This window comes from Phasianus colchicus, chromosome 15 (genome assembly GCF_987193195.1).
Source record: "Phasianus colchicus chromosome 15, bPhaCol1.hap1.1, whole genome shotgun sequence".
NCBI classification, from domain to species: Eukaryota; Metazoa; Chordata; class Aves; order Galliformes; family Phasianidae; genus Phasianus; species Phasianus colchicus.
Genome location: NC_143450.1, coordinates 10,612,467 through 10,633,846, shown reverse-complemented (window position 1 = coordinate 10,633,846; position 21,380 = coordinate 10,612,467). Strand labels below are relative to the sequence as shown.

Sequence of the window (21,380 nt, the reverse complement as noted above, 5' to 3'; positions counted from 1 at the left end):
GCGTGCTGATGTATGTTAATAAATAAAGCGACTCCCATAGGGGCTGCTGCCTGCCGGGGGGGAGGGGAGGCTGAAGCAGAGATGTGGGGGGGTCCCTTCTGCCCTATGTGGCGATGGATCCGAGGCGAGCCGGATCCACAAACTTTTATTCTCAAACTGTAACAAACAAAATAAGAAACAGAGCAGAGTCCAAGCCCGGCTCCAAGCCCCCCCGGCTGCGGGGGTGCCAGCAGGGGATGACAGGTGGGGGCGAGAGGGGGAACCAGCCCCTTCCGCGCTGGCGGCGATGGCCTGCGCCGGGGATGGGGTACCCAAGGAGGGCAGCTGAGTGCCCCCATACCGGAGGGGGACCCTTGGGTGGCTGCTGCCCCTCCCTTAGACAGCCGTAGTCCTGCCGAACAGGGGCATGGAGACCGGGAGGTGCCACGGCCCCGGCTCAAAGGTGTCCCTGCTGCTGAGCTCTGAGTCCGTCCAGCTGGGGAACATGCGCGGGGAGCACTCTGCCTGCAGGTAGAGGTCCGGGCAGGCTGGCCCGGGGCTGGCTGAGCGGGGCAGGTGCAGCGCAGAGCCGTAGCCGGTGTCCAGGAAGAGGGGTTTATAGCTGGGGGGCTGCTCCTGCTTCTCCAGCCGCTCGTGGCTCAGGAAGGGCGCATTGATCTTGCGATAGAGCCCACGCGTGTCCATCAGCACCTCGCTGTAGGGTGGGGGGGGCTCGGCCATCAGCAGCGCCTCTTCATAGCACGGCGGCTTCGACAGGTCTGACTCTGCCGGGCAAAGCCCCCCCTCGGCGTCAGCGTGGCCCCCGTACCGCCGTGCTCCCCACTGGGGGGGACGCGCGCTCCGCGGCCGCTCCTTACCGTGCCGGCAGCTCCAGGGCCGGGGGGGTGGGATGTGGGGGTGGTGGTGGTGGTGGTGGTGGTGGTGGGGCTCCAGGCGCACGCGGTGGGGGACGGCCATGCCGGGGGGGCTGCCCCCATAGCCCTCGTAGTGCAGCGGCTCCAGCTCCAGCGCACGCAGGCTCTGCTCCCGCAGCCGCTCCTCCTGCTGCCGCTTGACGCGCCTCCGCAGGTAGCTGCAGAAGCAGCACAGCAGCACGATGAGCCCCCAGATGAGCCAGAAGCCGGCGAAGCAGGTGAGGAAGGTGTAGGTGCCCTGGGACATCACCATCTTTGCCGCCGGCCCGTGCGGGAGGCCCCCGCCTCTCCCTGCCCTCGGGGTTGGGTTAGGGGTGCTCAGGGTGGCGGTAGGGACGATGCGCTCAAGGCGGCTGATGGCCTCCCCATGCCGTGCCCACCACTGTCTCCTCCTGGCCCGTGGGCACCTGCCGTCAGGGCTCCGTCCTCGCCATGGGCCCGCGGGGCTGGGTCAGGTGGGGGGGCACAGGGATGGCACGGTGCCCGGCCCAGCCACTGCCCATTGCTGGGAGGGGGTCAACGGGGACGGGGCTGGGGGAAACCCTGCAATGAGACAGACACCAGCGTGAGCATTCCCACGATGTGCAGCCGTGCCTGGCCCCACACCTCCCCCACACATCTCCCCAGCATACACCCTGCCATGGCTGGGCACCTGGAGCAGGATGCCCTCGATGCCTTCGAGGCAACATGGCATCCTCATGCGTACTGTGCCCCAAATACATGGCTGCCCAGTGCTGACTGCCCTGCAGTATCATAGTGCTTACAGTGCTCATAGGGTGCCATGGGGTGCCCCAGGGAGGAGTGAGCAGCTGCATCACATGGCACATGGAAGCTCATGCACCACAGCCATTGGTGGCCTTGTGGCTGCAGGGGGGCACATGACAGTGTTGGGGACATCTGGGTAGAGGTGGCACTGGGACTGTCGCCTCAGCGCAGCACTTGGCTGTAGGTGGGCTGACAGCTCGGTCACCTTCAGCTGAGTGCTGTGCCCAGGAGGGGCTGCACACAGCAGCAGGCAGCACCCATGGGTGCTGGCAGACTGGCACGTAAGCACCCGTCAGGATTATTATTATCACGGTGTGGGAGAAAACACAATGGGGGAGCGGAGACGTGTGCGAGTGCCGGAGCAGCAGCCGAGGACAGGGAGAGTACGGCGGTGCCACGTGCCTCTGCTCAGCAAAGGTTCCCCAGGCAGCACAGAGCACAGCCAGTGTGCCCAGTGAAGGGACCACAGCAGGGACACAGCGTGCCAGGGAGCTGAGGGGAAGCGGGCAGAGCAGCTGGGCCAGAGGGCCGAGCCATGCCGGAAGGAAGGAGGGTAGGGGAATGGAGGGGCTGGGGAAACACACTCCATCCCTGTTCCGGGTGGTGGGGGCTGCTCCATTGCTCTGCCGCGGGGGCAGAGGAAGCGTTTTGGGGGAGCAGGGTCCCCCTTCCTAGGGAAACGCGAGCTGGCATTGCTGGCTAAGGGCAGCACGGTGCAGGCGCAGCTCGCTAGACTCGGCTGCAACAGAGCAGGGAACAGCGGCGGTGGCAGGGCCAGGGACGGCGAGAGATGGCAGCTGCCAGGGACCGGGGGCGGATGCAGCAGGGAAGGCGGTGGGAAGGGAATGTCGGCGCCGGGGGTGTTAGGGAAGCGGCGGTGCCGTGTGGTCTGGGGGTGCCGGGGACACCCACGCGGCTCCCTCGGTGCGGAGCGGGAGCGCCAGGCGGAGGCAGCGCGAACCGGGCCAGATCTACCCCGACCCCTTCTGACCTCGGCCGGGCACACCCCGTCCCCCTCTGACCCCGGCCTGGGCTCCGGTGCCCGGTGCATCCCCGCGCGGCGCCTGCGGGGGGCGGGATGGGGACACCCGGCGGGGACCTCCCCGCTGCCGGTGCCGGGCACGGCGGCCCCCTCCGTCCTCCTCCTCCCCCCACCGGGAGCGCGCGTTTCCGCCGGGGCGGGGGCGCTTCCCTCCTCCTCCGCTTCCCGGTGCCGACGGCCCCGCGCGCCCCCGCCCCGGCCCCGCTCCCCTCCCCTCCGCGCAACAGGCGGGGGCGCCGCGCCCGCTCCCTCCGCGGCTCCCGTTACCGGCGGCGGCGCACGTGGCTCAAGCTGCGGGCGGTGGCGGCTCCATAGGGCGGCGGCGGCGGCGGGGGAGCGGGGGGTCCTGGTGCGCGCCCGGTGCGCGGCGCCGCCGCCGCTTCCCGGCGCTGCCTTTGTCTCCGGTGAGCGCTCCCGCGCCGCCGCCGCCGCCGCGCACCGCCCCGCCTGGGCTCCCGCCCCGCCGCTCCGCCCCGCCCTCGACTCGGGGAGGGACCCGGCAGCCGGCGGAGCCCCCCGCGCCTCCGCCCTGGGACCCGCGGCCACCGGCGGGGAGTGACTGGGACCAGAGTCGGGGGGAAGGGAGGAGGGGCGGGAAGATGAACGGGAGCGCGGCGCCCGGAGGGGATCCTGCCATGGGTGCCGGGAGCCCCGGCTGAGCCGCTCGGCGCGGGGGTGGCAGCCCCGTACTGTGGCGATGCCATCGCCCTGGGGTGGTGGTGGTGGCCGTGGGGTGCCGAGGAGTGACACCCAACCACGCCCTCACATCCACGGTGACAGCCACGCAGGGTCAGTGGCAGCACAGGGGCAGCCACCCCGGCCGTCCCCCCGCCGCTGTGACCCACGGTGGCCGATGGCGGCCTCCGCGCCAGGCGGAAGGTGCCGGCGTGGCTCCAGGGTCAGAGGTGGCATCGGGCGCTGAAGTCTCTGTGCCCCCTTTTCCCTCCCTGCACCCGAGCGCCGTCTCTCTGCTGTGGCCCTTTGCCACCGGGTGGCTGTCACCAGCTGTTCCACGGCACGTCCAAGCCGTTGTCACAGCCAGCTCAAGGAAGGAGAGCTCTGCTATCACCGTGCCCGGGCGCTGCCCGGTGCCGCGTGGCTCTGCTGGGAGCACGGCAGCGTGGGCACGGGGCGGCAGCAGCGCCGGCACGAGGCCGCGGCGCCCTCCGGCTGCCCAGATCCGACCGCGAGGCGGTGACACAACGCGGGGGTGCCCGCACGGGCCGTGACACCGCCGCCGCTTCCTCCCCGTGGGCGCCGCACACTGAGCGCGTTGTCGTGCATGGCCCGGCCGGAAGGACATCCTCCTCCGTGCTGGCCGAGGGCCGGGCTGGGAACAACGGGCACCGCCGCCGTGCCAGGAGGGAGGTCGTTCTGGCGTTGTCCCCGCGGTCCCCGTCGCTGCGGCCATCACTCACCTCGCTGCAACCCGGCTCCGGCGGCGGCTCTCACAGCGCGGCACGGCTCGGTGGATGCAGGGCAGCGCCGGGGGGGGGCGGTGGGGCTGGGAGGCTCCCCACGGGTACGGACAAGGCACGGGGCGCGGAGGGCATCGTCAGGCCAGGGTGATGGGTGGTGGGGATCGGGCGCCGGTTTCGAGTTGGGAGCCGGGCCCGCGGCCTCGCCAGCACCGGGGCCGGGAGCTGCCTTCCCCACGGCGGTGGGGGGGGAGGGGGGGGGGAAGACAGGCGGGGGAGCGCTCCCTGAGCCACATGGTGGGCTGGAGGCGGAGCCGTTGCCCAGGCAACAGCTGAGAGCATCCTTCACCCCTGAAAATCGTGCTCGGCACTGCCTCCACTACCCCACGGCTCAGGGCAGGGCACTGAGCACCCCACAGCCCCTTGCTGGCCCCCAGCTCGCAGGGGATTGTTTCTTGGCTCTGGCTTTTTCCAGGGGCTGTGCAGCAGCATGGACACTGCATGCTGCTCCCTATCTGTGGGCACGAAGATGGGGACAAGGGACCCCCAGGCACCAGGGCTGAGGTGCCGCTGGTCAAGGCCAAGCACCTTTTGTGCGATATTTGTGGCTCTGTGGGATGCTCAGTGGCCCAGCTCTGCCACAGCCACAGTGCCCACCAACAAACCGTGATCCCAGGACTTTGTGCCTGAGTGCTGCAGGCCAGACAGTGCCAATTGGCACCAGCACCAGCCTTTCCCATGGGTGCAGCTTCCTCCCCCCTTTGCCATGCCTTCCTTTTTTCCAGAGCTGCAGAAATTTCCTGGATTTTACCCCAAGATGCCCCCTCCGAGTGTGAGAACTCCTCCTCAGCCTGCTCCCATGGCAACTGTTCCCTAGCTACCGATCCCTACTTGCTATTCTCATCCCTGCACAGCTGTGTGCAGCCACCCTGCGCTGCGCACGAGGCCACCACCAGCCCCGCTACCAGCACTGGGCTCCCAGCCCACCGACCGCCTTACCCCACATGGCTCTAGCCAGGCTGCCCCCCCCGCATCCCCTCCTGGCAGCCGTGCTGGCCCCAAGCCCTGGCGTAGCTCTGCAGGGTGTGGGGACCTTGGAGATGCTGTCCCCCTGCATAAGGGGACAGCAAGCAGCGCTTTGCTTCAAGCATAGTGGGCTCAGCTCTAGGGCTGCCCTGGGGACATGTTCCAAAGGGAATGGCAGCACACACACTTGGACAACCAGCGGTGCACCCTGTGGTGACCTAAGCTGCCCTGCAGAAGCCAGAGGACCATCTGCAGTCTCCACCATTAGCAAAGCTCTACCCGAAATTCAACAAGCCCAATGCTGCTTGCACTTCTGGCTCATTCCACCTTGACCCAGCAGCAGCACAAGGCACAGCAAATCTTACACTTAACAAAAGGTTAAAAATGTAAATACTTTCAAACTTTAGTGCAAGGCAAGCAAATGATACCACAGGTCCAAGTTGGTGCTCAGCCCTGCCATGGGGCCTGGCTCAGAATGAGCACAGGGCAGCAGCACACACACATACACACACAAGACCAATTATTGCTAGGAACACAGCTGGGACACGTATACACAAGACAGGACATGACATGGAGGACAGAGGCAGGAGAGCCAGGCTGAGCTCCCTGGGGACACACAGGACCCCCTTAGAGGCTCAGGCCCCTATAGCAATGCCCTGCCCTCAGGCACAACTCTGCTGGATCCTGCATGCTGGCCCTGCTCCCACTTGGTCATAGTCCTGGGCAAGGAACAGTTCCTCTGTCACAGCTTTGCACCTCAAGAGCACAGCCATCAAAACCGAGAAAGGACTGGGGCCTGCTTGTGTCCCCAGCAAGCCAGCCAAGCTGGTGGGACTGTGCTGGGTCAATCCTGCAGCATGCAGGGACAGGGCTATCCCTCAGGTCCAGCTTCCAGCCAGGTACTGGGGAAGTGGCCACATCCTGCTGTGCTGCAGGCAGGCTGCCAGCAGGCTGAAGAGGCCAGGATCAGTGCCCAGGAACTGGCAGCATGTGTGAGATAAGGCAGGAGAAAGCAGGCTCGGCAGGCAGGGAAGCAGGGATGAGGCAGTGATACTCTGCTGCCAGGATGCAAAGGGAGATGCTTTGGCAAAGCATTCTCCTGTGCCTCAGGGCTGAGCAATGGACTCCTCTGGAGCCAGGGACGCCTCAGCAGGGCCAGAAAGGTCCAGGAAAGATGCTTTAGGCATCTCAAGGCACAGAAGGCCTCTGCCCAGGACTCCCCGGTACATAGCTGGGACTGTCACTCCCCCCATAGGAGGACATTTGTGCCTGTGACAGAGTGGGGGCAGTGCAGGCCCTCACCTATAGATTAAAAACTGACATGTGATATGTACAGACCGACATATATAAATATACACCACACCTGCAGTGCCACTTCGACACCATGGAATGTGTCAACAGAGCTGCTCCAGCCTGGCCTTGGCCCACACCAGCACAATCCCTCCCTCCTGCCCTGGCCCCAGAGGGGAGCGGCAGTCGGGGGGCAGCAGCAGCACCATCCCCAGCAGCACTCAGAAGTGTCCAGTTCTGTCCTGGGGACGATGGCTCACGCAAAGCCAGAGGTGCCATGTGCTGCTGCCAGCGCTGGAGCCATCCTCACAGTCTTCAGAAAAAGACATGTAAAGTTGTAAACAAATCCACCTCGTGGGGCCACTGCTACCTTGTTCTTCAGGCTGGGCTGTTGTTCTTCTGGGCACCTGGAGAGGCAAGTGTCCCAGGGGCTGGAGAACAGGCTGTGCTCTACAGCCGGGTGGGTTCTTCCTCACTGTCGCTGCAGTTCCCACAACAGTCCTGAAGTCAGAGGGGCAACGAGAAGGAGGGAGAGAGGAGCACAGCAAGCAGAGGGTAAGCACAGTCACATAACCTGGTCTACAGCTGCTCTCTGGCAGAGAAACAAAGTTGCACTGTGGGGCTCAGCTCCTAGCAGACATACTTATGAGTGCATAGCTGACTGGCTCAGAAGCTGAGGGAAAGATGGGCTCCATAGACTACAGCCACCCAGGGAGACAGCTCAGTGCCAGCGCATACAATCTGCCTCACTCAGGACTCATCAGGTGACAGAAAGCAGCTGAAGCCTTGGGGAGGGAGCCTGAGCATGGGACAATGCCAAACTCTTCACAGTATCTCAACTCTTCTCTGTATCTAGGACATCCACAGAGAGGAGAGAGGGGAACCCTGGCCTTCTCCCATCCCCCTGGGAGCAGAGCTCCCAGCTGCAGCAGTACAGGGGCAGCTTTGGCTCAAGCTGAGGGTAAAGCTTCCCCCACAGTGGGGAAGGCAGCAAGAGTAGGGAGCAGGATTAGTGGCTCAGGGGGCAGTTAGAACAACAAACAGCTTATGCTCTGCTGGGGGAAAGGGTTAGGCACTGAAGGATAACACTCCTCTTTCCCAGATCTTGCCATGTCCGTGGGCCACCAGGTATTTCCCTGAGCAGAGCAGCCAGGAGAGACTGCTCACCTCTGGAAAGAGAAAACGTGGCAAATCACAGCTCCATCCCTGCATGAGGCAGCCCATCTTTGGGCAGGCCTTGCCTGCCTATGGAAGAGCTGTGTCTCCCAGCAAGCACAACAGTTAAGCACAAATGGGAACTCAACAGGGAAGTCAGAGTCAGCACCGGGTGACTGGGAGTGGGTCCAGAGCAGGCCGGAGCCAACCATGCTCGAGTGCCACAGCTGCTAGCAGCTGTTGAGGAAGCAGCCCAGAATTTGCCAGTCCTGGAAAGAAGGCAAATACTGTTTGGCTCAGTGGAGGCAGGCAAGCCCACAGCAGATGCATGTTTCTGTTTTACTCATCCCTAGAAAGCATTGCTCTCTCTGTCTGCTCAAGGCCTAGTAGAAATGTTTCAGAGACTCCAGGAGCACATAGAGACCACAGCAAGATGAAGGTCTTCATCAGGGATGATATTATTCATGTAGGAAGGGAGAAGACTTGCTATTTTAGTGCCGTCAGCAGCATCACTCTCTGTGCAACTGCAGCATATTTAGCCAGGACACTCCATACCAGCCCCCTCAACATGCAGCAGTGTGAATGTCAGCCAGGCAAGGGTTGGCTCCTTGCAGCCTTGCATGGGATCTCCTGAGAGCCCTGGGATTCAGCCCAGCATGGGGGCTCATATCTGCTGCCCCTACATGCCCACCTTCCTGACAGTTCTGCATTAGTGAGAGAAGGCTCAGGGCTGTGCAAGAAATACTGGGCAAGCACTCATACCTGTCTGCTGAAGAAGCGCTGGAGTAACCCTTTCTTGGGCTGTGGTGAAGGCTGACCTTTCCAGTCCAGGTCTGGAGGCACTGTGCCATCTGTGCTAAACACATTCAGCTCCTTGAAGCAGTCTGTCTCTATCATCTGGAAGAGGGCAAAACATAGCTTCAGCAACTGCAATGCAAAGCCTGTCACCGAGGGCCCAGCAGAGTGCAAGGGCAGCAGTGACAGCAGAGTTGCTGCTGCTTGCCCTGCAGGACGCTGCACCCAACCACAGTGAGCACAAGCAGGGGCAAAGATCTGTCCTGCAAAAAAGGACTGGTGTACATGCTAATTCCCACCCACCTCATTCTGCCAAGGAATGGGCACACTTCCTGTAGCAAACTTCTGGTAGAAGTCATTGTCCGTGGGCTCCAGCTCCACTCCTTTCACCGTGGAGAACTGCTCGATGTCCAGAACATCCTTGCAGTAGATGGCCTGGGGCTAAACAGCACAAACATTGCTCTAATGCCAGGCTGCACAATGATAACACCCACTGAAACAACTTGGATACTGGCCAAGCATAAGCCCCTTCTTCTACCTGCCTGCCTGAGCTCTGTTCTGCCACGCAGGGAGCACTGGTCAGACCCACTTGTGACCAGCAGCCCACCCTCAGGTGAACGGCCAGAGCAGCAGCCCCAGAAACAAGAGCGATGGACCCCATCTCCTCAGGTGAGCCAATGCAGGGCTCCTTCTTCCCTTGAGAGCATCAGTGACTGAAGAGGTCAGTAGGTGGACAGACACTTACATCTGGCTTGAAGGGTGGGTCCAGCATGCCTGCTTCCAGCCTCCGGAAGTTGAGGTGTTTGAAGAGAGGGTGCTCCTTCACCTCCCTAGCCCCAGCTCCTCGGCAGCCCAGGCGCTCCAGGGGGTCTTTGCACAGGAGCTGTAACATAAGAAAATCAGTGTTCCAGGCAGAGCAGTTTGGGCAGGAGCAGCCCTGAGGTTGGTGGACTACTGCAGTATGTCTCCAGGAATGACATGCACTCACAAGGCATCTGTGAGTGAGGAATTAAGCACTCTGGACCCTCCTGTTACCAGTGTCAGAGCAAGGGAACCTCATTCCCACCCATGCCTCTACAGGGAGCAGTCCTGATGTTCGGCTGCAGTGTGCAAAGGGTGGTAGGGTACAGGGTTGCACTCGTACCATGGTGCAGAGGGAGCGGGCACAGGGCGAGAATTTCTCTGAGTACTCCTCCTGCACATCCTTCACCAACCGCTCCACCTCCTCCCGCTTGATCTTCTTCTTGCGCTGCTGGAAGGGGGACTGTCCCTCAATCATCTCATACACCAGGCAGCCCAGTGCCCACCAGTCTGGGCTGAATGTGTAGCGCTCATTCTTCACTACCTCTGGAGCTATACAGAAGCAGGAAAATGTGAGGTCAGGGAGAGTACAGCGCAGTGCAGCACAGTGCAGTCAGAAGCAACTTTTTAATTAAACCAGGATCACTTCTTACCCATGTAGCCAACTGTTCCCACACGTCCCTTGATTGTTTGGCCCTCAGGCACGTGCACAGCCAGCCCCAGATCTGAGATACGAATGTGACCTGTGCAGAGAAGGGCACAAGTTAACAAATCAAAGTCATGAGACAATATTTGAAGCTGCCAAGAACTTGGAGCAACTCTGATTCAGGCACAGGAAGGGAAAAGGACCTAGGCTTTGCACTCACCATGGTCATCCAGTAATATGTTCTCAGGCTTCAGATCCCTAGGAAGGAAGAAGCCTGATCAACAAGGAACCCATTATGAAAGCAAAGGACATGGGGATCAGTGACATCTCAAGAAGTCACAGGTAAACAGCAGAAGGATGCAAAGCCTTTCTGTAGGCAGCCCTCACCCTGGAATTAGCCCTGTAAGGTCCCCCTCCCAGGCAGAGCAACCTTCAGCCCTCCACCAGGAGGCACTGAGCCTACATCTACTTCCTTCTCTTCAGGTGCACAACTCCAGATAAGATAGGCCATGCAAGAGAGGAGCGGAGTGTCAATACTGGTTGTGAAGTTGAGCACCCAAGTGCATTCTCTGAGGCAATCACAAGCACTTGCATCCTATTAGTGATCCTTCACTGGTACAAGGTAGCCAGGCTATGCCTTTCTGCATCTCCTGTGAGATCAGCTTTCCGTTTCTGATCTCCTCTCACCCAGCTCTATGCTGCTTTCAAGTGCAAGCTTATTTTCTTGAGCAGGCAGTCCCAGCTGTCTGATAGTAAGGACAGCAGAAACATTCTTGATCCTGCAGCCAGTGCCCCCGCTGGGGCCAGGCAGCACGCACCTGTACACGATCCTCTCCTGGTGCAAGTCTTCAAGGCCACAGCAGATCTCAGCAGCATAGAAAGCTGCCCGGGGCTCCTCAAAGCCAGCCTCACCCATATGGTAGATATGGAACTTGAGGTCCCCTCCATTCATGAGGGTCAGCACTAGGCAGAGAGCATCTTTAGTTTCATATGCATAGGCTAAGCTCACCTGCAATTCAGGGCAGAAAGGTTGTTAGAAGACACAGCTGGAAGAGGGAGACACCCACATTTTGATGGGCACTGTAACCCAAGAAGCCAAAATATGGGCAGCAATATGATGGGCTTTTGTAGAGCAGACAGTGGATTTTCAAACCCAGAGAGGATCTGGAAGTGCCCAGTAGCCCCTGTACACCTCCAGCTTTCCTCAGAGTGGAAGGATGCTCATCTCTCTGAGCCAGAACTGCTCCCCTCTGGGGGCAAGCAGCACCCAGCAGCAACCCTGGGGCACCATTTGATGAATCCTTCGTAGTGGGAAGTTTCAGACTGTCCACACCTCTGCATAGCCAGGGAGAGAGCTATCCACCACACAGCACAGGGCTAGGCTTCTGCCCATTTGGCAGTCTGGAGGCATTTAGGTCATTCTGTGGAGGCAGTAGAAGGTCCTGCCAGACCCAAGCCTTGTGATTGGGACCCTGCTCCATAGACAGGGTCTGCTCCTGCCTTTCTACACAGTGTGAGGAGCACAGAAGAGCCAGGCCAGCTGGTTGTGGGAAGAATCAACCACTGCAGCAAAGTGAGAGCAATTCCTATGTACTTACTACAAACCTACTGTTCACTTTTTCCAGGATCTGTTTCTCATTCAGGGCCATGGCTTCTCCCTTCCGCTTTTTGATCCGTTTCTTCTCCAGTTTCTTGCAGGCATACATCTTCCCTGTGGCACGCACTTGGCAGGCACAAACCTGGAGTGGGAGACAAGGCTCAGCACCTTCCCACTGCTGTTTCCAGTGGGAGTCTAGGTTCTGCTCTTGGAGTGAGGCACAGAAAGGTGAAGATTGTCCTGGTTTCAGCCCCATTCTGAAGTGAGCAAGGACCACAAAGACACAGGGAACAGCAACATCTCAAGGTGCCACAGGAGCAGGCTGGTGCCTGCAAAATAGAAGGCCACACTAGAAACAAAAAGAAACCTGAAAGAGCAGCAGTTTTCAGGACTGCAGTTTGCCCTGTCAAGAGACTGGGGAGAAAATTATTCTCAACCCAGGCACCATAAAGTACATGCTGCCTACTTTGTGCAACCATCTTCTGCATCTCCCATGTCTGCAAGATAGGAGCTCTTGTCTATCATAAGGGAGCTGAGATAATGCAATGCCCAAAGAACAGCAGCGTCCGGCACAGAACCCAAATGAACATCTCAGAAAAATCCCACAGCCAGTAGCACCTGCCTCCAAGTGCTGGAGCAGCTTACAGCACCCCACCCCAAATACAGAGGAAATGCTGGCCACTCACCTCTCCAAAACCACCCTTGCCTAGCACACGGTATTGGCGGAAAGTGTTTTTGGTCACCGGCTGCCTGTGGAGCAAAGGAAACTGTTGTGAGATGGAAACAGGAAAAGAACAGGGGCTGAAACCCAAACCACCCCCACACCCTGGCCTGAGAGCCTGTGGGTCACTGTGAAACCTCTGCTCAAGCAGAACCTGCTTCCCTACAAGCAAGCAGGGCTAGGGCAGCTGGTAGAGGCTCCTTGTGCCAACAGGGGGCCCTGAAGGAAAGGAAGTGCAAAGGCCAGGTCCTTGGCCCAGTGGCAAAGGAGCCCTAGGGACCCCTCAGGCAACCCAAGTGCAGCAGGGTGCAGGTCTCCCAGCGATGCCAGAGGATGTTACCGTTCCAGCCATTTCCACTGCAGGAAGCGGTTGAAGTACAAGCTGTCGAGGTAGTCAGCAAAGGGAGCCACACTCAGGTAGTCGTGGATAAGCCTAGGAGAGAACAGAGCCAGCAAGGCAGCTGAGAGCTGCTCACAGCCACAGAGCAGGAGGTGAGAAGCCCCAGGAGCTCTGTGGCTTTGCTATCCCCTCACCCAGCACCGTGCTGAACTGAATCACCCACACACCCTGCACAGCCCTGACCCTAAAGCCCACCCTCTGTGCTAAGTCTTGATCCAAAAGAACGGTGCGTTGGAGGCACAACTGTGACGAAGGCAGCACCCTGGGACTGCCTACTGCAGGACTGGCACTGATAATTGTGGCCTCTCAGCAGCAGCCGTGGCTGTGGGACAAAGGGGGGGCGATAGGACTCTTTGCAATTGCCCCTCACTGGGCAAATGCATGCACAAGGCTGTAATCAGTTGCTGAAAGCTACTAGCAACATTCAGTACCAGGCACTGAGTTGTTCAGTTTCAGATGAATATCCAGCACAAAAGGCTGCAGGGGATCCTGCTTGAGAGCTAACTGCCTCAGAGACCGGTGCCAGGGCTGCCCAGCGGAATAGAAAGCCTTAGACTTAGTGTCTAGACTAGAGGCATGCATCAAGGCGAAGTGGATGGGCTCTTCCCCTTTCAGAGCCTGCCAAGGCAGAGCCCAGCCCGGAGGCTCTGCATTCAGACAAGGACACCAGTTACCACACACAGAGTTAACGTTCCCCAGAAGACTGCAGCAAACCCATTGCCACAGCCCTGCACTTGATTAGGCAATGTGCTGCTGCTACTGTTCACAGAGGGGTGGGGGCTGTAAGCCCGGTTTACCTAACAGCTTCCTCTTTGCACCCAGAGCCATGACCTCGGACACTGTTTCTGTGATGAGCTCAGGGAACAGAAGTGACCTTAGATTGCTGTAGCAACAGCTACCATGATCTAGCCACAACAGCCACATCTGTGGTCAGCGGGAGAGGACAGCTGGCACTGAAACTGCTGCAGTCAGCTCTGCACAATGGGTGCCCACCAGATCCAGGCACAAAACTAGAAATAGCATGGCCAGCCTCTGAGGCTTCCTTGGTATGGTATCTTCCCAAGTGGCAGCTCAGACCCATGACAAGCTGAGAGGAGTGACAAAGGTTTCTGCAGCAGCTTGGATTCCTGGAGCTGTGTTGCACACTGCTAGCCCCAAAATACCCTGGCCCCATCCCGCACAGTCCCAGCCCTGGCATCAATCTTTGATGTCCTGGAGGAAAGGAGTGGACGAGGTGAGCTGGCTGCAGCATCCAGCTCTGTGCTGTGACACAGCTGCAGCATTGGCCCAGCCCTCCAACTCACTTAGTGGATTCTTTGAAGAGCTCCTTGGAAGGTTCCTGCTCCAGCCTCTCACAGCAGGCATCCACCAGCTGGGAGGGGACTTCAGGCACATGGTCCTCACTCTGGGGACAAAGGGACTGAGTCAGTGGGCAGCAGAGCCCAGGGGTCTTGTCAGGAAGGAGAAGCCACAGGAACAGCACACAGGTGCTCATCTGCTTCAGAACAAGTGGGAAAAGCAGCACAGGCACTTGCGAGGTGAACTTCACCCTCTCAATCTTGTCCAGCACTGCAGCAGGACATGAGTAGTGACAACTGTCAGATGTTCTACTACTGCAGGCAGCACACACAGCCCTCTCACTCACCTTTGGCTTCAAGTACTTTTCAATCAGGTGCTGCCCACATTCCTTCCGCTTCTCATCTGGAGCCACTTCGTACCCAGCCTGCAAAAAGCAAACACGGTCAGGGACAGGCCCAGCTGGGAACCAGGCCCTGCTCCCAGGCAACAGCTGCACAGCAGCAACACCCTGCCCAGGTACCACAACACTGTGCCTTCCTGGAGAACCAGATCTCTGGCAAACACCTCCCTAAACAAAGGCCCAGCCCTATCTCAGAAAAACTGCAACTCACTTGCAAACTTCCTTGCCCAGAAGTACCTGGCAATAGTTTGAACACCCAGAGCCAACTGATCCATGCCCAGGATGCCAAGAACATCCCTGCCTTCTGAAGGAAGCCTGACAGGCTTTGCTCTTACCACAGCATCCAGGAACTTGACGCAGCGTGACAGCTCAGGCCGTGTCTCACAGAACTGCCGAAACAGCATACGCCCGATGGGCTGCTTCTCACACAGGCTGTGGTAGTCTCGCTCTGCAAATGTGGAGGAGATCACACACTGTCAGACCTACGGAGCAGCTGCAGCCCTCCTCCCGGCCCCAAGCAGCAGTAATGAGGCTTCTGGCTGCGCAGGCGCTCCACGGCTCTCAGGAGACAGAAATGCACCCAGCTGGGACAAGAAGTCACAGGCTGAGCTTTTATGAGCCTCTATGGAAGGTTTTCCCTAACAGAGGTTTGAACTGCTCTTCTATACAGTATCCCCATCTTGTTTTAAGCAAGGGATCTCGGTATCTCCTGCTTGGCTAGAGGCTCTCTTCTTGATCCTCTCTCCATGGTGATCAGATATATAACTTTCCCTGGGCCCTGTGGAACGCACTGAGTTTGTTTTGAGGCAGAACTCCCAGGCTGAGGGCTGCTCTGATGACTCTCACAAATCACTCTGCTTCACAAAGCCTGCTGAAAGCAGCGGCGCCAATGTGGGGGGAACCATTTCCAGCCATGTCCCGTTACTGTTGCACATCACCATCACACATCCCTGCTCCATGAAACGGCCACCTCTTTGCAGTCAAGTCCCACTGCCCCCCTGGAACTTGGGTATCCCCCAATGATTCCTCCTACCCATCTCCCCATAGTCTTCTGAACCAGACACACACACCTCTGACTATCCAAAGCACTTCCAGTTCCATGCTTCACCCTGCCCTTGGGTCTTAGTGCTCATGGCTTCCCCTCACCATGCAGCAGCTTCTCCTGAGGAAGCTGTGGCTTCCTGGCGGTGCACAAGCATGGAGGGGCCACGCTGCTGCTGTGGGGGCTGCTTCACCATCCTGGCTGCCCCAGCTGGTTTACTCATTTGCAGGGGAAGGAGTTCCCCGCTGCTGTAGAGGATGGGAGCTTGCTGCCAGCGAGACTGGGGGTTTTTGGTCACCTTGCTGCTGCCTAGGGACACATTAGGTTGCTCTCTGTAGTCACGGAACACAATCCCAATTCTGCAGCAGCACCAACACACTGGCGACCCTGCCCAGCCTCTGCAACAGAAAGTGAACACACCTCTATCTGGCTGCCAGGGGACAACAAAACCACCAGAGCACAGGGACTGTGGATGTCTCTCCTGAAGGGAAACCAAACAAGGCAGCCACCATCTGTAAGCCCTCATGGCTCTGCAAGGGGAACAGAGCATCAGTGGTGACAGCACAGGCTGGGAGGCACCTCCACAGCATCACGGGACAGTGGGACAATGGAGATGGACAAACCATCAGCATTCATCACCAGCAAACGGGCAGCATAACAAAAATGAACATCAATGCTAGAAAACAGATCATGACACCTACAAAAGGGTGGCCGTGCGAGGACAGCCCATGCCAGAAGCACCTCAGTGCTCAGGACCTGCTATACTGAGGCAGCATGTCCAGTATCGAGGCTGCAGTTTCCAGCTGACTGCAGTGGCTGTGGAAAGAGCCAGGGAAGTGGTGCCCACCATGAAGCAGCCGAACTGGGTGTTGTGGGCTTGAAAGTTATAATCTGGATGATGGAGGTTGTTATTTCAAGTGCTATGGTCCCGTGTGCCTTCAAATGGAACCAGTTTGAGTGACTTCCAGGACCCTGTACCAGGACCTGGAACACCTGTGCAGTGCAGAACTGGAGACTGGAGTTACAGACACATCCCAAACCCAGTCAGCCTGGCGACACCTGCTCTGAAACAGAGTCAACACTGTGCCACTCTCCAGCTGGCAGATGAATATGGAGTGACAACTTAAACAAGCTCTCCCCCTCCCAGAAAGCAGATCACTCCCACCTTCCAAGTCAACTCCTCAAACAAACTTATATGATGTCAGGACCAAACCTGCTGCACAAACATTAAAATCATGAAGAGTACAAAGTACAGAATTAAAATCACAAACCAAGCCTACTCAGCTATACAACTCTCATCCATACTGCACAGCAAGAACCCAATTCTGCTCAAGTAAAGTTGCTGCTTTAATTTTAGAAGCTGAGATCTGCAGCGTAGGGCTGAACATCAGCCAAGGAAACAGGAAGATGTTAGCAAGACCTTTGTAATTTATGCAAAGGCACTCCTGAGCAATGCTCACAGCAATGGGCAGGTTTGTTTGTGCAGAGAAGGACACATATCTCTACTGAATCTTCTCACCATCTAGAAGGCTTGTGGGTACATTGACAGCAAGTGCCATGCAGCTGTGACTTACTTGCCTAGTGTTCCTTCCCTGCACTCTAAATTGCATTGGCCAAATCCCTGGCCAGGATTTGTGCCCTATTACCTGTCTCTGACCCTCCCACGGCTCACCTGCATTCAGATCACCTGTGATCTGACAGGTCACAGCCACACACCGGCCCCACAGCCCAATGCCAGAGCCCTGCTGCTCACCAAGGGCTTGCCGAAGGTCCTCGCAGAGGCTGATGTGTGGGAACTGCAGCATCTGGCGCCATTTCTTACTCTTGCCTTTCCGGTTTCCGCCACCACCTGCAGGGCACACAAATTTGGCAGGATGAGTTATGAATGAGGGATGTCCGACTGCAGATGAATCTCGTTGCACCAGAAGCCTGGGCAGCACCAAGAGGTATCACTGCCTCCCAGCCAGAAGGATAGGAATGCTGGAGCCTCAGCTGACTGCCAGAGGAAATGGAAGGACCGACTGCTCCAGCTGTTCAAAAGGCAGAACAAAGCAATGACAGTAAGGTCTTTCCTCTGGACATTTCAGTCATTCATATTTAAGATGGGAAAATCATGGCAGAGGGAGGAGTGCCTATAGCCACAGGTTGCTCTGTGCCTTGGCTCCCAGGCCCTTCTGAGGCCAAACCGTGCTTGGTGTGAAGCTCTTCACTGCCGGGTTTCTTGCTGTAGTTAAGATTCATGCCACCTACTCATTCCAGACTGATTGCTTACTGCAGGGAGGGGCTCTCAGAGAAAGGACATGAAGCTGGGAGACAGGAATTCCTGCTCTAATCCCAGCTCCACAGACAACTCACTGCATTGCCCCAGGCTCATCACTTCAGTTTTCCCACCTGTGAAGTGGGGACACTCCCACTGTTCTACAGAGATAAGCCAGCCTCAGAAAAGCAAGATCCAACAACTAGATATTATTCCATCTTCAGGTGCTGGAGTAAATGCCCAGTGCTGTAGGAAAGGGTGGGAAAGCTCCTAGATAGACCAAAAAATTTACATCATAGCAAACACTAAGTACTGGAATACTTGCATGCCTGATTGCTCAGATCAGCCAACCTCTAGGGATTGTGCTCCTCCTGCTCAGTGCCAACAAACACAAAAACTCCCCCCTGACTCTGGAAATGCGTTAAACCTCACTGCTGAGTCGGGCCAAAGGCACAGCACTCTGAAATCAGTGTAGAACACCATATATCAGCTCTTGAGAAACAGTTTCATAATGCTTTCCTCCACCGCAGATGCAATTCGGTCCTCACACGTTCCCTGTACCCACGCTCCGGGTTTCCAGCACCTACACTACAGGCATGTAAGTGGGGTGGGATGGGATGCGACAGGATGGCTGCAGCCATGAGCCCTGGCACCGCTGGGTGGCTGTGCTGCATCTGCCCCCCGTGGCAGCTGGGCTGCATGATTGTACAAACTCAGGAAGGAAGTGACTCAAGGGTAAGCAGGGGTGGAAGAAACCAGCAGCGCCGACACCTTGTCAGCCACAACTCCCAGCCACAAACAAGGACAGGGACAATCGGTAGGTGAGAGGCACAGGAGTGTAGGCACTCTCCACGAGCATGTAGGAGAAGGCAGTTATGTCCCACGACACACTGAAGATGAGAAGATGCAGCTTGTATTCCTCTGCAGGCAACGCAGCAAACAGCTCAGTGGGGACCTGCACCCCATGCAGCTCTGTCCCAGCAGTACACAGCAACCCTCCTTTTGAGGAGGGGGCAAGAGGGAGGCAGGCCTGACCCAGAGCTTGTCACATTTCTGAGACTGGTCACATCCCATCTGCCACAAGCCAGCAGACAAAGGGAACAACAGGGGAAAGATCTTTCCAAGGGAAGTCACCATCCTGCTGTGCCCGCTGCTGCCCACACCCTGATGGCACACACTGAGCACAGGCCTGTGCATGGGCCTTATCACACCGAGTGCTCTCCATCAAGGCAGAGAGGAGCACCTCAAAGCAGGGCAGCGGCTGTGCCACACCTCTCATACAGCCCCACGCTCCAACCACAGCACTGCAGAAGCTGTGCTCCCAGCTGCTCCGTGTCAAGAGGAGTTTCACGTCCTGTAGTTGCAAGTGCTGCTCTTTGGTTTTGTCTGGGTTTGACTTCAGCTAAACCACAATGGCAACGGTTGGATTTCCCACTCGCTGCTCGACAGCCTCCACGCCTGAAGTATCTGAACGAAGTCTGATTTCCAAGCAGTTCAGAAAGGTCTTTGCCCAGGGAAATTTAATTTTAGTGCTCTCTGCTCCCACAAATCTAATCTCCAAAGCCCTCTAACTGGATTTCAGTGGGCCCCTTGGGCTCAGAAACTACTCGGCCCGGCCAGCTGCACAGTGCGGCCCTTCCACAGCCACAGAGGGGCCGTGCTTCCCCACCACCCTACGCGATCTAATGAACTTCCCCGCGGAGCCAGACCCAGACAGCCGTGCGATGGACTCCCAGTTCTCTCTCAGCCACTCGAGGCGTCCCGGATCGGCTCAGCTCCACGCTCCTCCAGCACCACCACACGCGCTTCGCCCCGCTCCACGCCCTGCAGCGACGGAGGGCCGCGGGCACACGGCTCAGCCCTGCGTGGGTAGAAGCGGTCGCAGCGCGACGTGCCGGCCCGAAATGAACTTTTTTTCCCCTCTTTGCCCCCCGGGAGGAGGGCTGCGGGCAGGAGGCGGGCAGCAGCCGCGGCTGCAGGGCAGCTTCTCTCAGAGGCGCAGCGCGGCCGTCCCACAGCGGCTCCGCGCCGTCCCGGCGCTGCGGGCAGGCCTTGACCCCCCGCCCCGGGACGGAGCGCGGCCCTCCCAGCCCCGGGCCTGCCGCCCCACCTCGGGCTCCTCCCGCTGCTCGGGAACCGCTCACCTTCTCGGGCCTTGAGCAGCACGGTATTGGCGACGATGTTCTCCAGCTCCATGGGCCCGGGCGGCGCCGCCACCTCCCGCCCGGCTCCGCTCCGCTCGAGCGCCGCCGCCGCCGCCGCCCCCCCGCTGCCGCCGCCGCAGCTACGCCCCGCCCCCCGCGGCCCAACCCACCAATGCCTGCCCACGCTCCTCCCGCGCCGCGCTCCCATTGGTTCGGCTCCCCCCCAGGAAGCCTCGCCCCCTCCGCTGCGCCCCTGCCCGAGGAGGGCGGAGGTGTGAGGGGGCGGGCCGGAGAGAGAGAAGAGCGCGTCATACGGCGGCCATTGGCGGAGCGCTATCCGGGGCCGGGAGCGGGCGATGATTGGAGGCGGAGGTGTCAGTCAGAGAAGCGCACGCCAGAGCCGGGCAAGGATTGGACAGGCTGTAACTGCGCCCACCACGCTGGGGTCCCGCCTACTACGTCCTCTGATTGGGTTGTAGAGCTGACACTCCACGGCAGACTGGGCCGTGATAGGAGCGTAGCTTAGGGGTGGGGTCAAGAGACTGCTTATAGTATAGTGCCGAGGGGGGGCTTAGGGCAGATGGTGGTACGGCTTTGTTTGTTTTTGGTTCTGGTGGCTCATTCTTTCTGTTCATTCAAATGTCTTTTCCTGCTGCCCTTCCATCAGCTGTGGGCTCTGACTGAATGAAGGCTGCATTACAGTAGCCTCCTGCTCGCTCCGCTCGCCAACGAGTCACTGTGGGGCACCCTGAGCGCTGGTGGGGCTCCGTGTTTCTGTGCCCCCCCAGCAGCGAGCTGCACGGCAGCCTTCCTGCAGCCTTCCTGCAGCCTGTGCTCTGGGGGCCGGCCCAGGCCGCCCTGCCGGCGAGCAGGAAAGAACCGGTTCCTGTTCTCATTATCTCTCCCGATAATAAGGCATTATTGCGAGCGCTCGTTGCCTGTGCAATTTGTAATGGCTGTGGTCTGCTGCATCCTTCAGCATCTGCTGGGGATCAGATGTGGCATCACTGGCTTTGTCTCCGGTGTCGGTCCCCACATCAGCTCACACTGAGAGCTTCCCCTTTTCAGAGCTGTTCTGCTTTTAAAGGTGACATATGCTTACCCCGAGCCTCAAACGCAACAGCTCTGTATGCGTGTGCTTGCACGTGGGCCCCATAGGTAGCAGCTTTGTTCCCTCCTCAATGGCGTTTTGCATCAGGGCAGGCACAGATGTCCTGCTGCTGGTAGAAATGGGGCTCTGCTTTGGGCTCTGCAGAGGAGCTGAGGCTGCAGGAGAGCTCTGCAAACCCACGTTTCTTGCAGCACAGAATAATCATTCAAACTAATCTGGACAAATGTGAGAAACAGCCTGAAAATACAGGATGCAATTCAGCTCCGGCAAGCACAAGTAATACATGGAGGCAGGGATAATCAGTGCTCGCAGGGGATCACCGTTCCAGCAGTGCTGCTCAGCAGCTGAGCAGCAATAAGGGTGATGCTGCTGGGGATTAAGCTGACTTTGTGAACCCTGAATAGAAGGAGACAGAGCAACCCATCCAGGGCGTCACAGTGGGTTACGAAGCATCGCTCCCCAGCTGAACCAGCTGTGCCCCCATCACGTTCATGAGTATTTTTAGATGCAAAGTGCTGTTTAATTGTGCAAAGGCTGAAGGCTGGCTGCAGGAGGGA

The 21,380-nt window shown here is 58.6% G+C and overlaps 2 protein-coding genes across 6 annotated transcripts; both read right to left on the bottom strand.

The window, feature by feature from the left end:
* Window positions 1–40: 40 nt before the first annotated feature.
* Window positions 41–5,408, bottom strand: PRR7 (proline rich 7, synaptic). 4 transcript variants are annotated; one of them, XM_090151146.1, is made up of 3 exons: window positions 4,951–5,408; window positions 858–1,457; window positions 41–764 (listed from the first exon to the last, which is right to left on the bottom strand). In XM_090151146.1, exons 2-3 carry the CDS (start codon window positions 1,165–1,167, stop codon window positions 376–378), a joined length of 699 nt encoding a protein of 232 aa, XP_090007272.1. In that variant the 5' UTR covers window positions 1,168–1,457; window positions 4,951–5,408; the 3' UTR covers window positions 41–375. The 4 variants fall into 4 exon arrangements, with proteins under 4 accessions (XP_090007272.1, XP_090007271.1, XP_031453997.1 ...); XM_090151145.1 differs by having other exon boundaries at window positions 41–1,457; XM_031598137.2 differs by lacking the exon at window positions 4,951–5,408 and adding an exon at window positions 4,140–4,944 and having other exon boundaries at window positions 41–1,457.
* Window positions 5,409–5,543: 135 nt separating this feature from the next.
* On the bottom strand, window positions 5,544–19,833 carry GRK6 (G protein-coupled receptor kinase 6). Of its 2 annotated transcripts, none has more exons than XM_031598136.2 (16): window positions 19,713–19,833; window positions 17,065–17,160; window positions 14,605–14,717; window positions 14,216–14,293; window positions 13,875–13,975; window positions 12,511–12,603; window positions 12,136–12,199; window positions 11,451–11,591; window positions 10,671–10,861; window positions 10,073–10,110; window positions 9,860–9,949; window positions 9,550–9,758; window positions 9,151–9,288; window positions 8,709–8,846; window positions 8,373–8,507; window positions 5,544–7,624 (listed from the first exon to the last, which is right to left on the bottom strand). In XM_031598136.2, the coding sequence occupies exons 1-16, from the start codon at window positions 19,762–19,764 to the stop codon at window positions 7,619–7,621; spliced, it is 1,683 nt and encodes a 560-aa protein (XP_031453996.1). In that variant the 5' UTR covers window positions 19,765–19,833; the 3' UTR covers window positions 5,544–7,618. The 2 variants fall into 2 exon arrangements, with proteins under 2 accessions (XP_031453996.1, XP_031453995.1); XM_031598135.2 differs by having other exon boundaries at window positions 5,544–6,956.
* Window positions 19,834–21,380: the final 1,547 nt, after the last annotated feature.

Excerpts from the sequence above, each read along its gene's own strand:
- GRK6 (XM_031598135.2), bottom strand. The coding sequence starts at position 19,764 with ATGGAGCTGGAGAACATCGTCGCCAATACCGTGCTGCTCAAGGCCCGA. Across the intron at positions 14,718-17,064 it reads GGACCTTCGGCAAGCCCTTG|AGCGAGACTACCACAGCCTG; the intron begins GTGAGCAGCAGG and ends CCACATTTGCAG. Across the intron at positions 12,200-12,510 it reads CAGTGGAAATGGCTGGAACG|GCAGCCGGTGACCAAAAACA; the intron begins GTAACATCCTCT and ends TTTGCTCCACAG.
- PRR7 (XM_090151145.1), bottom strand. The coding sequence starts at position 1,167 with ATGGTGATGTCCCAGGGCACCTACACCTTCCTCACCTGCTTCGCCGGC.